Here is a 14796-nt window from a genome sequence, read left to right as displayed (position 1 = left end):
TTAGATAATAATACGTAACATAAATACTCTTTATTGAATTATATTCAATAATTCCAAGATGTCTAATAAATGGGCAATTAACTCGAGTTCTATATAAACTAAGCGGTACGTACTGGTATTAAGCAGAGACTAAGTTTTATTAAGCTAGGTCTCAAACTAAAGGAACGTTCTATTAGAAATGGCAACACGTCTTGTTGGAAATAAATACATATCCACACTCAAAGACCAAATCTTTATGTTATATTGATTCATTACATTTGCTATTGCTTGATGATGTCAGTGGTTTCATCTGATCAACTTCAGCTATGCTGTCCATTCTCAATGAAGACTTGCCGACTGCACTTGGATGTTACAGTAGATAAGTATATGTCACCAATACCGCATTCACTGACGTCATTCAATGAGCTCTTGAACAATAATGGTCACCAGGATCCATTCAATAACAAATGGACCACTTCGTCTGATGAATTACTAGGATATTATGAGAATTTTGAATAACAATATAATGTTGCTCTTAAATATTGATGTATAGATCGTAGTAATTAATTTAATTTGAAATTATAACGATATTATTGTTATTACATTTTATTATTTATTTATGTTGTTTCATCTTCTTATAATATATAAAGTCTCTTTTCTTTTATGATTTTAGTTTATAAGGTATCGCCGGTGTAAATAGATGAAAATAAAATAAATAAACACAGGTACACCCAATTTTCTCACTCTCATACTCCCATGTGACGGCCTTCTGACACGACCGAAGAGAGTTCGGGTTCCGGTCCAACGGATTTACTTGCGTTCCGAAACTAGGAAGTGTATGCTGCCAAACACCAAGCTGATTTTTATAATAGGCTTATAACATTTTGTTGATTTAAAAAGAGATTTAAACCCAGTTTTTCCGGATATGCCTTTTCCTATTATATTTGCATTTTATTATGTAATAAATTTACAATGCATATCATCGATTGCTATTAATTTTTTCATGTTTACAATTTCAATGTTTTCTTCTTAATTTTTCCAGTCTATTATTGTATTGATTAAATGTTGCTCACGGCCTGGCAAATTTTACATATTCTCCTAAATTAAAAATTATTATAATTATAAAACACTATCATCATATTCAGCCCACATTAATTCACAGCTGGACATTGGCCTCCTCACAGGTGCGCCAATTCTCCCGGTCCTGTGCTGATCGCTTCCATTGAGCACCCGCCATTTTTCTTAAATCGTCTGATCATCGAGCGGGTGGTCCACCCACAAACCTTTTTGCTTCTCTAGGCCAAACATAAAAAAACACTATTCACTCAGGTAATTTTAACAAGTAAGCCTAGAACGTCGCCACTTCCACCGTAATTTAGACTCTAAGGCGACGAATTATTAAGGGTATTAACCTAGCAACACGTGTTACATCTCAAATGAAACGGATTTATGAATCCCGCGTGTAAAATGAAACATCGTTCTTAATGAGGGCTCTTCGAGGTAAATAATCTAATAAACAATACAGGGCCAAATTATTGTCAGATTACTGGTGGAATCGATATTTTTTAAATAAATTAATGAACGTCCTTCCTTAATATAGAACAGCTACTTCGGTATATCCCAACGCGTAATTCATTTTAAGATTAAGACCGCAACATCGTGAAGCAATGGTATGCTTGGTTTATTTGACTAAAGCTTTACAAACGATTAGCGCTAACTTGTCGCTGTAGGTAAGGGCTCAGTTGTTTGTGAGTGATGTTCCCTTATTGTTGTTCTGGTGATATGTATTGTAATGTCTTATTTTACAGGTGGAGTTCCATACAACCGAATCAGTTGTAACGGTCGACTGGGAGAACGGATTTGTGGAGGCATCAGCGAAAGATAACATTAACGTGTCTCAGATCTTCAAGGAACTGCTGGTGCAAGCGAAAGTGAAGTATAATCTGTCTCCAGCTCTTCGGCGACGGCGACGTCAATCATTGCCGACAGGTCCTCAAGGACCCCCTGGTTCTGCCCCGACTCCTTCACCATCCAATCAACCTCACGTACCATCGCCAGCGCAACTCGCACACCTACAACAGATTAGGGAAAGACACGCTAATAGCAAACGCAATTCTTGCACTATCTCCTAAATCACCTTTCCATTATCAAGTATAATCATTTTTATTGAGCAATTTTTATTGAGTTGGATGTAACATAATTTTGTCTTCCTTACATTTATGTCATAAACTATAATTTGATATCGATTGGAAATAACACCAAACATTCAAAGAAATATTATGTCTACATAATTTACTTAAAATTGAACTTTAAATGTGGCATAACCTTTTTAATATTTAAATATCTTTTTGTCACGAGGGAGACGGTAAATTTTTATCATGGCATGCAACCGTTTTTAAAAACTATATAAAACGATTTTTTAGAAGATAAACCATCTAAATGTATACATTTCATAAATTCCTAACATTTAAATACCTGTAATATACATAAACTCATCTATCTTCCTATTAATTAACAACTACGGTTAAATTTAAAATTAATGAAATCTACGATTAATAAGATGAGTTTTTTTTAATTCAAAGGAATAAATATAACGCCAACGCCGTAGGCAATTAGTTTATATAAGTTAGAATTTATAAAATATATCTTCGAAAGTGAAATTTTTGGAAAGAGTGATAAAGTGTAGGTTGACAGGTATCATGACTGGTTCGTTTTAAGGTAATGTCTAGATTTCACTTATAACATAAGAAAATATTAGAATAGTCTATATTTCACTCTTCTTTTGTCCGTCCTCTGTGCTACTCAGAATCTATTGGACCGAATATTCTTGTATTGTTTCAAATTAAATCAACAATATTACTATAATAATCAGATTTTTATTATGGTTATAAAACTTTAATCGTAAATTAAAATATAATATTATACTATTGCAGTCAATTCTGATCTAAAAAAGGGTCGAATAATCATAACCAAAATATATAGAATTTATGTTAAAGTTTATAGATTATATATATATTATTATTTGATATTATACATATAAAAATGGGCGTGTCCGACGGCCGCAGCCAGAGATATATTGCCATTATTGATGCAGGGATATAGTCAATTGGTTAATTTTATAATACACTACACGATAATAATAATATTTGAAAAATACATTTTTCACAGCAATTTACTAGCAAAAGTTGGTTTGCAAGGAAAAACTAAATCCATTTTATTTTTACATAATAAACATGAGCCGTTGAAAATTAAACATCATTATTTTATTATATATATATATATATATATAATAATGATATTTATTTTAAAAATAAGGAATAACTGTCTGACTGACATATCAAGGCATAAACTTCTGGGCTTAGAGCCATGAAAATTTGCATACGGGTTCCTTTTAAACAGCAGGATAGCACTAAGCAAGGATTTTTGAAAATTAGAATTATTTATTTTTCAAGTTTATAAATATACATACACGTGACTTTTATGTATGTGTGTATGTACATGTTGTTAAAACATTATAATGCTGATATTGAACTAGCTTTTTTGTTTTTACGAATATACGATGGTGTTTCCTAATTTAATTTTTCTATAATCAATACTTTATTTTATCAATGTATTGATAATTATATTATTGATTTAAAAATTCAATTCAAAAACATTTTTTCATAAGCAGTTATATAGTTTCTCGCGAAACTTGTGTCTATAACTTCAAATAAACCCCTTGATGGCCTGCGACCAAAATACATATAATTGACATAAGCATCTGATAATTTGTTACGTGATCTATGAATTATTAAAGACAGGAGACAAAAATAGTTTCTATTCGAATCGAATGCAGCTAAGCCTGCAACAGTAGGACTGATATATATTAAAGAAAAACATATTTATCTTCTGTATAAATAAATTAATTCTTCTTTGTTTGTCTCTTATGCATTTCTATATTATTTATCTAATTAAATTGAAAGTCTGTGCAGCTGTTGTTGACAATTGAGTGAAGGTTTCAATCGAACCTATACCTTATAATAATAATAGGTGTTTCAAGACGCATCAGATAACCGATTACAAATGAAAATCGATAAAAGCGAAAACATAATTTACTTATTTTGTAGCTTAACGTTAATTATTTTTTTGATATATATTTACACATTTAACTTATAACAGTTTCTATTTTTATTATATTTATATTTTATGGTCGTGCCTTTTTTACAATTAGCTCTGCATTTTCAGTTAATTCGAAACAATCGCTGATATATTTATTTAATTTGCATCATTTCAGTTTAATGGCTGTGTATTAGTTCTAAATAAAAATGAAATTATATTTATAATGTAAGTATTTATTTGTGTAAAAGAGAAATAATATTGCGTTTCTGACGAGAACTGTTGTACAATTTACTAGAGATAGATCCTCGTTTGTTGCATTAAGTCAATACAAGACATGTACATTATATTTTTCTTTAAAAATATGTGATATGTTCGTTTAAAATATAAAAATGTATTTGTAAGTAGAAATTTAATATCGTATTCAATTCAATTTTATCTAGCGTTATGGTTAAGAGCCGACGACAAGAATATATTTAATTTATACTTAAGAAATAGAAGACAATGGTATTTTAACAAAAGATTAAATAAATAATATTGTCATATTCTATAGATTAATAACTTCGGCTGTTAGTCATAATGTTTATTCTAAAACTAGAATCGTAGATTTTGTAGTATAAATAAGCAAGCTATAGAGCGTGATAGAATGGGAACCATGAGCATAAATACGAACTGGTGATATTTCAAAGTCTCATGTTAATAGCCACTTAATATCAAACATGAGTAACGGACCTTTGAATGTTTAATATAAATTATTTGATTTTACTTATATATTATTTTCTTGTAAACAATATTTAACTAGTAATAAATGCTCAAATCACTAACAATAATTATCTATTTAAAAAAAATTAATCTTCTGCAAAATTTGTTAGAACAATGCATTCTAAAGTAGTCTTAAAAAATAGAAATGCAACAGTGAGATATGTAAGGATTGTCTATTCCGGCTGCTGTCATTCTCAGGATGTTGATGTTTGGAGATGCGCGGCTCACCCGCATTGTGGCGGAAAAGCATTGCTCACAAGCCTTCGCGAACATTCCATCATACATGCCCTATATCTTGCTTATTTTGAGTTTATGGTGTAGATCAATTCGTTCGAAACTTTTTCACATATATTGGTGTTTCTTGTAGGATATCTGGCGTGTTGTTTATCGATATGTCTATACTGATATTTATTTAATCATGTCGTAGTTCTATTGGTCTGCTATGTTCAGCAGTCAGCACAGATGGATTTGAAAACGTAGACAGTTTACTTGTAAACTTTTAATGTAAATTTCTATAATGTATTGAAATATTAATACAATCATAAGATTCTTATCGCCATATCCAATATGTATGTTTCACATTATAATTTTAATATTTGTACCGAATATAAATATTGTAACTTTAAATAAATATATTTACTTCTGATTTTTATTATTATTATTACCTTAATGTTCATTCATGAGTCAATATAAAAAAATAAATGTACTAAAAATCATAAAAAAAAAAACGGTAGGTATTCAGAAAATATAATCCAAATACGCAGTAGACACTTAACTCATGGTAACTCCTGATATTTAAACACTAGAAATCATGTTTAGCATTGTTGTTCTACAATAAAATTATAGGTAAAAAAAACACATCTCATGAATTAAATGAAGGAATGTCATATCATTGAATCTCTGCCGCAAATTTTTATTTTATCATTTATTTTAGGATGGCAATTGAACAGGCCACCTAATACCATTACCTATAGATACTATAAATGGGATGCCATTATGGGATGGAACGATACGAGACAGGATCTTTGATACTATGCCACTTACACACAGCAATACATAGAATTCTTTGGTGGTAGAATAACTGGTGAGTAGCTGTTATTTAACCGTCTGAGAGGTGTGCGCGTGAGGAAATGCGAGTTTGAAGACGAATCACAGATACTATCAGGTTTTACAAGGGGTATTCTATGCCTGGTTACAACGCTGATGTCCATAGAAAAAACAACTCAGGTATAATTGATATATATTTTGGTATATCTCATTATTGTTAATTATTTCTTAAATCAAAGTCGAATCACTAAATAATTATTAGTTTATATTAAAAATCAATTACCAATTTTATGATATCACGATGATACGTATGGTAAAGTAAATTATGTTATTATTTATATAATTATAGAGTAATATTCATGTCAGATTTAGTCTTGTCACGTGCATGCGTATTATTTGAAAGTATACATTTTGAGAAATCTCTACCATCATATTAATAATATAATATGATTTCACTGAGGCTATTTATAAAGGAATGTTCGTTATGTTTCGAGCATTATGGTGTTCACTTCATTTGATCCACATCGTCATGAACTCCGCGTCTACATAGAGTTGTCAGTTAAATAACTTTAGTGAAACCGGATTATATAATAATACTCTTATATACATCAGGTTTCGGATATATAACGGATAACATCGCATTCGGATAACATCTGCCAGATATATAATTATCTTATGCATGTTCAAGCGTGGTGAAATAAACTCAGCCCAGCAGTGGGACATTCACAAGTTACTTTCATGTTACTATACTCATACGATTTACTTAATAGTAAAACCTTTATTTATTAAAGATCACCATGGCTCAATTTAGTGTTTGGCCCACATGGTTAAAAAATTAATAAATATCATAAATTATAAATTTGGAATAGTTGTTGAAGTGTAAAATACACAATACACACGACATATGCAAGCATTTGTCACATAACGATTTCCTATAATAGATGACTCGGCGATTTTTTATCGCTGCTAATAAATACTCTTAATGTTATGATATTATCGAAGTAATTTCCAAGTGACGTAGAAAGTTTTGACATATTGTTCGCCTGTACACACACACGTAGACGTGGTGCTGGAGATTAATTACGGTAGTCTCCAACTTAGATAATAAATTGATGTAAAACATCAACCGATGTTCAGTACAGATAGTAAATATTTTGCTAGCCTTTTATTTTCCACTGGCTGTAAGTAATGTTATGTTGACTTATCTTTTATTGATATTGAAATTAAACTAAATATAACTAAAATATTTTTATCATAGAATAAAACATAAGTAATAAATACTTAATTAAAAAATAATGACTAAAATCAAATGATTAAGATTTATAAGTTTTAACTTTACCTAAAGTATCCCGTTTATAAATTAATTAATCACATTCGACAAAGTATTAAATACTTAGAAAATTACAAAGCGATATTAATTTAGGACTACCGCCAAAGCCTTCGCAAATTTCACACTACACCGCTTACATAAAGCTTAGTATCACGCTTTATTTTAACAAATTTAATTTAACCTAAAGCGTATACATGCCTGTGTAGATATTGAAAATAAATTACACTGTCATCCTTTGTTTGCGTTGTCGACAACGAGCTAGGGCGTAAACCATCAGCCATTGCAATGTTTACTGTATAGGTAGTTTCTACACTGCTGCCACTAATAGCCTATCATATGCATTGACGTGGGGTTCATTGATTAGCACGCAAGATTCGTAAATTGAATTGTAAATCTATACTAATAAATGCCGAGATGACCTAGTGGTTAGAAGGCGTGAATCTTAACCGATGATCGTGGGTTCAAACCCGGGCAAGCGCCACTGAATTTTCATGTGCTTAAAAGATTATAATTCATCTCGTGCTTTACGGTGAAGGAAAAAATCGTAAGAAAACCTGCATGTGTCTAATTTCATTGAAATTCTGCCACGTGTGTAATCCACCAACCCGCATTGGAGCAGCTTGGTGGAATAAACTCTAAACCTTCTCCTCAAGATGGACAGGAGGCCTTAGCCTACCAGTGAGACATTAACAGGTGGTTACTGTACTGTACTGTACTAATAAATGAGGAGACGTTTTTTTTTTGTAAACTGAAAAAGTACTAAACCAATTGACAAATTAAACTAATACCGAAAGATGCAGCGCCTTTCGGAGTAGGTTATTATGTAACATTATTATATAAGTAAGTGCACTTTCGAGCATATAATATTATATAAGTAAATGCACTTTAAGTTTCGCAGCTTAAATTTAAACTATTGATGTGACAAGCGTAAATTTCATGTTCATGTAATTAATATGTAGAATAGAATAGAATAGAATAAGCTTTATTGTACACTAAAAGAGTTACAGAACCATTTTAAACACAAACATAAAAGAAACGAAAACTATTTTGTACAAAAGGCGGTCTTATCGCTAAAAGAGCGATCTTTTCCAGACAACCTTTGGGTGAAGGACATGAAATAAATAAATAAGCAAAAAGGTGTACTAATCATCTCAATTTTTATTTTTTAAATAAATATTAATATATATATACACAGTACTATAGCTAAATATACATACATATAAATAAATAATATATACATAAACATACATATATAATATATAAAACAAAACATTAAAAAAATATGTTATGATAATTATAATAATAAATAGCAATAAAGTGCGGCAGATAATAAAACAACACTCGCTGATAATTATAAAGATAAATAATATGCCTTGAGTCGGATTTTAAATTTGTTAATAGTTATAGATAGATTGTCTTAAGTGGAGTGATAAAGAATTCCATAGGCGAACTGCTTAGACAGAGAAAGAATTGGTATAAAAAGAAGAAGAGTGAGAAGGAATTTTAAGAATTAGATCATCGTCAGATCGTAGAGCGTGGCCGTGCGAGTCCTTAAGGAATTCAAAACGGTGTTTAAGATAGTGTGGAGAATTTGGATGAAAAAGTATACAGTAAAGAAGAGAAAGAATATGAGTATTCCTGCGAAGACGGATTGGGGGCCACTCGAGTTTTTTGCGAAATTCAGAAATGTGGTCAAATTTGCGGAGTCCGAATATAAACCGAATACAGAGATTTTGAATACGCTCGAGTTTATTTAATTGCTCCTCTTTTAGGTCAAGATAGCAGGTGTCAGCGTAATCAAGGATGGGCAGGAGGATGGCTTGAGCTAACGCAATTTTAGTAGGAATAGGTAGAAAATTGCGTAATCTACGAATGGACCCAATTGAGTGAAACATTTTCCTGCTCACTTCACTTATTTGTGACATCCATGAGAAATTTTGATCTATATATATTCCTAAATTTGAACTTTGCTGCTTAATGGGATTACAGTATTGTTAAAGACAACAGGTGGCAAACAAGAATAGTCTACACGAGGTAATAATTTATAACTGCCAATTATAATAGCCTGGCTTTTAATAGGATTTACTCTGAGACCAAAAGAAAGACTCCACTTTAAAATTTTGTCTAAGTCAGAATTAATTAATTGAATAGTATGTGGTAGGTCAGTAATTTTGGAATGGGCATAAATTTGGAGATAGTCGGCATACAGGTGGTAGGAAGAAGAAATATGTTGACTTACAGAGCTAATGAAAATTGAGAATAGAAGAGGATGTATGTATTGTAGTTCTTTTCGATAAAAACTAATATGCGTATGTAAATTACATATATATAAATAAACTCTATGTTTTGTTTTGATATCTATTGATAACCTAAATAAAAACATTTCAATATAATCTAATTTATGATGTATTCGAATTTTTTTTAATATTTCAAAAAAAATATATAAGATTATTTTAGCACAATGAAGTAATTTGTACCAACTTTCATATCGGACAAGATGTATCCCTTGAGATCTGTTGAATTACATTAAGTTTGACTTTGTAACGTTTGAACTTTTAATACTGAATTTTATATTCTTGAAAGAACATTCCTGGTTGTGTTACTTTATTACTTTAAGTAATTAATGTTTTACTAGCGAAAATTTCATTGTTCTCGCAATGATAGCAGAGAACCTCGTTAGGGTAGAACGTTCAGGCTTTCAATTGTTCGTGTTGTTTACTAGATGCGGCGTGTCGTGTCAACATATGGTGAACGTGCTACCAATTCAGTACATATTTAGAACGTACATTGCGGCTATTGGGTCGTTTGGTTACGTCCCAACTTTCCATTGTGTATTGTTTTAGGTAAAAAATAAACCTTTTGCAATGTTTCCCACGTTGAGCTGAAAATAGCCCATTGCTAGAGAATTTTATGTAAAATTTGTGTTTTTAGAAAAGGAGAATGATCAAAAATATATGGACCTTCTACCAAATCTGACGAGCCGTTTGGCGTGGTTGGTAGGTTTAACCTGCCTTTCACGCCGAAGGTTGTGGGTTCGATTCCCACCCAGGACAGACATTTGTGTGCATGAACATGTCTGTTTGTCCTGAGTCTGGGTGTAATTATCTATATAAGTATGTATTTACAAAAGAAAAGTAGTATATGTAATATATCAGTTGTCTGGTTTCCATGACACAAGCTCTGCTTAATTTGGGATCAGATGGCCGTGTGTGAATAAAGTCCAAGGATATTATTATTATTATTAAATGTCCACCACCAACGAGAGCTATATCATAAAATAGGGTACTAAATATTGAGACATTATAACCAAACCGCAACAAAAATTATGCTGTGTAAAAGTGGTTCTGGTGGTTTACTGGTAGTAGAGCTTCATGCAAGCTCGTCTGGGTAGGTACCACCCACTCAGATCAGATATTCTACCGCAAAACAGCAGTACTTGGTATTGTTGTGTTCCAGTTTGAAGGGTGAGTCAGCCAGTGTAATTACAGGCACAATGGACATAAAATCTTAGTTCCCAAGGTTAGTTGCGCATTGGCGATGTAAGCACTTACCATCAAGTAGCCCATATGCTCCGCCTACCTATTCTATAAAAAAAACCAGTTATAATGTAATGAAAAGTTATGTATTTGTATCTTTTTATGAGAAAAATGTGGTTAATATATACGCTTATACGCATGTTATGTCATGCCAACCATTAGGTTACGCTGTCGGTTGGGACTGTTGTCACAACCAAAAAGTCATTTCGAAAAAAAAGACATGCCGCTTGGTGTCCCGTGTTAGGTTTTCGTTAAAAAAGATTTTGATCAAAGACTCATAAGAAAGAAAACAACGCGTGTTTCAGTACCCGGTACTACTCTAGGTACTCAGATAAAAACTGATTTTTAACGCAATCTGTTTTTATCTATGCTTTAGCGCATTATTTGCTAAGTACGAAAGGGATAAAAATAGAAATATATTCAATTTGCGCGGGGTTTCGATGAAACATCATTAGTACTGCATTAAGAGTAAGCTACCTGTGCACAATTAAAATGAATTTCAATAAATAGTTAAGCAAAAAAAGCTAAACTATTATTATTTTTCATATATTCATAACTTTTTACTAACAGCAAATTTTTTTGTCTCATAATAAAATTTACTCTCTGTTTAGTGGACTATAAGTCAACATAGGTCTCGTTAGTGGTGGATATTTGGACCACTTTTGGTCATTCTCCTTTTAGTTATTATCAAATTATCACGGAAAACTAATTTACAACTAAATTAATTCGTTTGTTCCAACGTACTAATCTCAGGATCTACAAGTCCAATTTAATTTGATGAAAATCTAGTAACGTTTGATAGCCTATCGATTGTAAAGGTCAAGGACTATAATTACAATACCACGCTACAAGCCACAGGGTCATTTATCGCGGGTGCAACCGCGCTGAAGAGCATAGTCATAGATATATATTTGTAATATTGGTAATAATCCTACGAAAAGTTCATTAATTTATGGAAAACAATTTTATGTTCAAACAAATATATAATAATAATGAAATCATTAATAACTATATACACTATGTAAAAATAATAAGTTCTGAAAAATATTATATTATCGTGCATTAAAATAATACGCTCAAGTATTGAATACGCTACGATATAATTAATTCGCATTGGTAGTCTTTGAATGCGTCCTAAAAGATAAGATTAAATTAGTTTCAGTGTGAACGCTAAAGTATCCATCTCCAGCTGTATAATTAAAGGTCTGTCTCCCATGATTCGTCATCGCCAAAAGCCGTGTGTATAACGGCGTCACTTGTTGCGCAGCGCGCCGATCGATACCTACCCGTCGAGAGGACCTGCCTTGTCACCTCTCTCTTACAAACACTATTTAGTCCAGAAGCCGTCGAGAAGCGATGATAAGATGTTATCTTATTGATACCTCATTAAGCAAAGGAAATGCACGTCAGAATATATTATTAACCATCTTATACCATAAATTGGATTATTAGCTAGACTACTAGTACTTTAGATGAAGAGGATGGTGGAATAAAATCCAAGAGTTCTTCTCAAGCATAAGAAGAAATAGGATATTCTTAGGGTGACATTCCACTGTTTTTAGTCGCATCATGATTGAACATGCAAAGTTTTAATTACTAAGCGGCCCAATAATAATAACCCTCAAATAAGCAATCACCAATATTCTGGGCAAAATAATATTATATGTTCTATCTGGGAAATACTATAATATTGATATTATATTTTCCTATTTTACAATACTTTGACCTCGGCTTCATTCGCTGGGACGTTTTATTATCGTCACAGAACAACGTATTGAATGAAAACTTTTTATGAAAGTTATAAATCATATTTGAAAAATAAACTTGCGTGTTTTAATATGTTATATGTTTTTCAAGTACTTAGCTTAAATTCGAAAGTAACTCTTATCTGTTTGTTTGTTAACTTACGACTAAGCCGCTCAACCGATCGTAATAAATTTGGACAGAGAGGCTGCCTGTAACACGATATTCATTTCCTAATTCAATTTGACGAGTTCGGAGTGAATAGAGAAAGTCATATAAAATTATTTGTTGTTGTCATTTATATTTTGCTAAGCCATTCATCCGATTATGATGAAACTTTGGTGAATTTTTCTACGTACGACCGCAAAGGATCCTGACCCATAGAAACAAGAAGTCGGGACGGAAAACTAGCTTAAAAGAAACTCATGTTGATTTAAATAGCGATAAAATAATATAAAGGGAAAAGATTAAAAGTTGAAATAAAATGAATCGAGTTTACTAATGATATTATATTCTCTTTTAAATATATAAATTGTAGGCATTTAGTTATCGCGACGTTGAAACAGGGGTGTGTAATTCTCTGATAAAAGATTCCAGGCGCCGCTCTACGGTTTGAAAGGCTTTATTCGACCGAGAATATTTCAACCTAACGAACTATGAAATAGTCCGGCGGGATCAATCAAATGTACCGAACCTTTCATTTATTTTATAACCTTCAAATGTTGAGACAGCCTTAATGCGGATGATAAAAAACTGTCATTAAATAATAAACTATTTGAAATTGGGTTATAACGGCATATTTATAACCCAACTTTAAATAGATGGCCTAACTGAATTTTTATGCGCTTTATTTATGTTCGCAGAATAAACACCGTTCAAAGGTTATAAAGGAAACCTGGATAAATCGAAAATCAACCATATGCGAATACTAGTTGGAGAGCAGTGAAATCAATTCAAAGGAGAAATGCTGCTAGCATTCTTACTGCCTTCTTGTCACATGAACCACCACAAACCACATGTCATATTTTGTTCAGTAACAATTTTTAATTCTTATTTGTATATATTTTAAGGCCTTAATGTAAATAATACTTTATATATATTCATAACATATTACAATAACAGAGGAAATAATACAAATCCTATGTAATTGTATGTTACATCTGTTTCTTAATTTCTAATTTTTATTTCGTTAATAAATTATTTAAATAATTAATCAATAAATAGAGTGAAAATGATTATTCAAGCAATGTTTTCTAAAAGTTTGAAGTTAATACTGAACAATTCACTTTCAGCTCGGGGGATCAACTTAAAGTTGTTCGTAATAAGAAAAAGAACCTGGAAATGACAACTTGAAATTGGTTCCCAAAGCTAGTTTTGCGCATAAATTTAAACAACCTGTATAATCTACTTGGAAACCTTGGCAACCTACCTAGCTTAGCGATTTACTGTTGTTGACTAGAATTATCTGTATATCACGTACTTAGATTATGTTATCCACGAGAGTTTATAAAGTATTCTGTGACGTGTTTCTTGAAACGTAGGAAATTATTTTATAAAGATTGATTAAGCTGAAACGACGTATGTAAGTTTTCAAGTAATTATATTACCTTTGATAGATTTGAAATCTCGATGTTCAACTATAGCATGTTAAATTGTAATTTTTGCCATCACTTTATTCTCAGTAGCAACCTGAAGTTCAGAAGCTAGGAAGTTGGCAGTGCTTACATTCCCGTGCCTCGGATAACACGCTTAGGCGATGATTCTGTGCCTGAAAACTCTCTGGTCGTGTCGTATTACCGTTTTCTTTGTATAATGAAAGTTAGAAAAAAGTACGCATGTGTTCGTGTAATATTATAATATTTCCTGTGCAATTGCCTAGACTCCGTTAAGAATGGCCCCCGTGATCGAAATGGGTTACACGCATCTTTTAAAACTGCACTAGCGATTTGTGCAAGCCTACTTTGTCTAAGCTTGTTTTTGTTTGAAATATTTAAATATTTCTGCATAAACTAAAAAAGGCCGGTGGCACAATAATCTTTAAGATATAATATAAATTAAAATATTTTTATATATAATATATTATGCACGGTGTTGGAACTGTTTTTAGAAAGGATAAGGTTTTTCTATGAATAAAAAAGTTGTAATGGACTTTATATTCTATTTATTAATCTTTGTGAATTTTTAATCATATTTTCTCATGTAATATGATCGTAATTATGCTGGTTAAACGAGCAAAGCACATTGGAATGCACACCGCAAAGCTTCGCGGCAAATTCCACTTCCACAGAAATTTTATTCAATTGC

At 31.6% G+C, this 14796-nt stretch overlaps 1 protein-coding gene across 2 annotated transcripts in view; it reads left to right on the top strand.

Moving 5' to 3' along the window:
- Window positions 1–2111, top strand: part of LOC126770314 (ras-related protein Rap-2b) — a 36480-nt gene extending 34369 nt beyond the window's left edge. For both annotated transcript variants that reach the window (XM_050489678.1, XM_050489679.1), the window contains one exon: window positions 1788–2111. In XM_050489678.1, coding sequence (XP_050345635.1) covers window positions 1788–2111 — 324 coding nt within the window. The remainder of the gene's footprint in view (window positions 1–1787) is intronic.
- Window positions 2112–14796: the final 12685 nt, after the last annotated feature.

The sequence above is a fragment of the Nymphalis io genome, chromosome 8, assembly GCF_905147045.1.
Source record: "Nymphalis io chromosome 8, ilAglIoxx1.1, whole genome shotgun sequence".
NCBI classification, from domain to species: domain Eukaryota; kingdom Metazoa; phylum Arthropoda; class Insecta; order Lepidoptera; family Nymphalidae; genus Nymphalis; species Nymphalis io.
The sequence above is the reverse complement of the archived record's forward strand: the minus strand, read 5'-3'. Positions and strand labels throughout refer to the sequence as shown.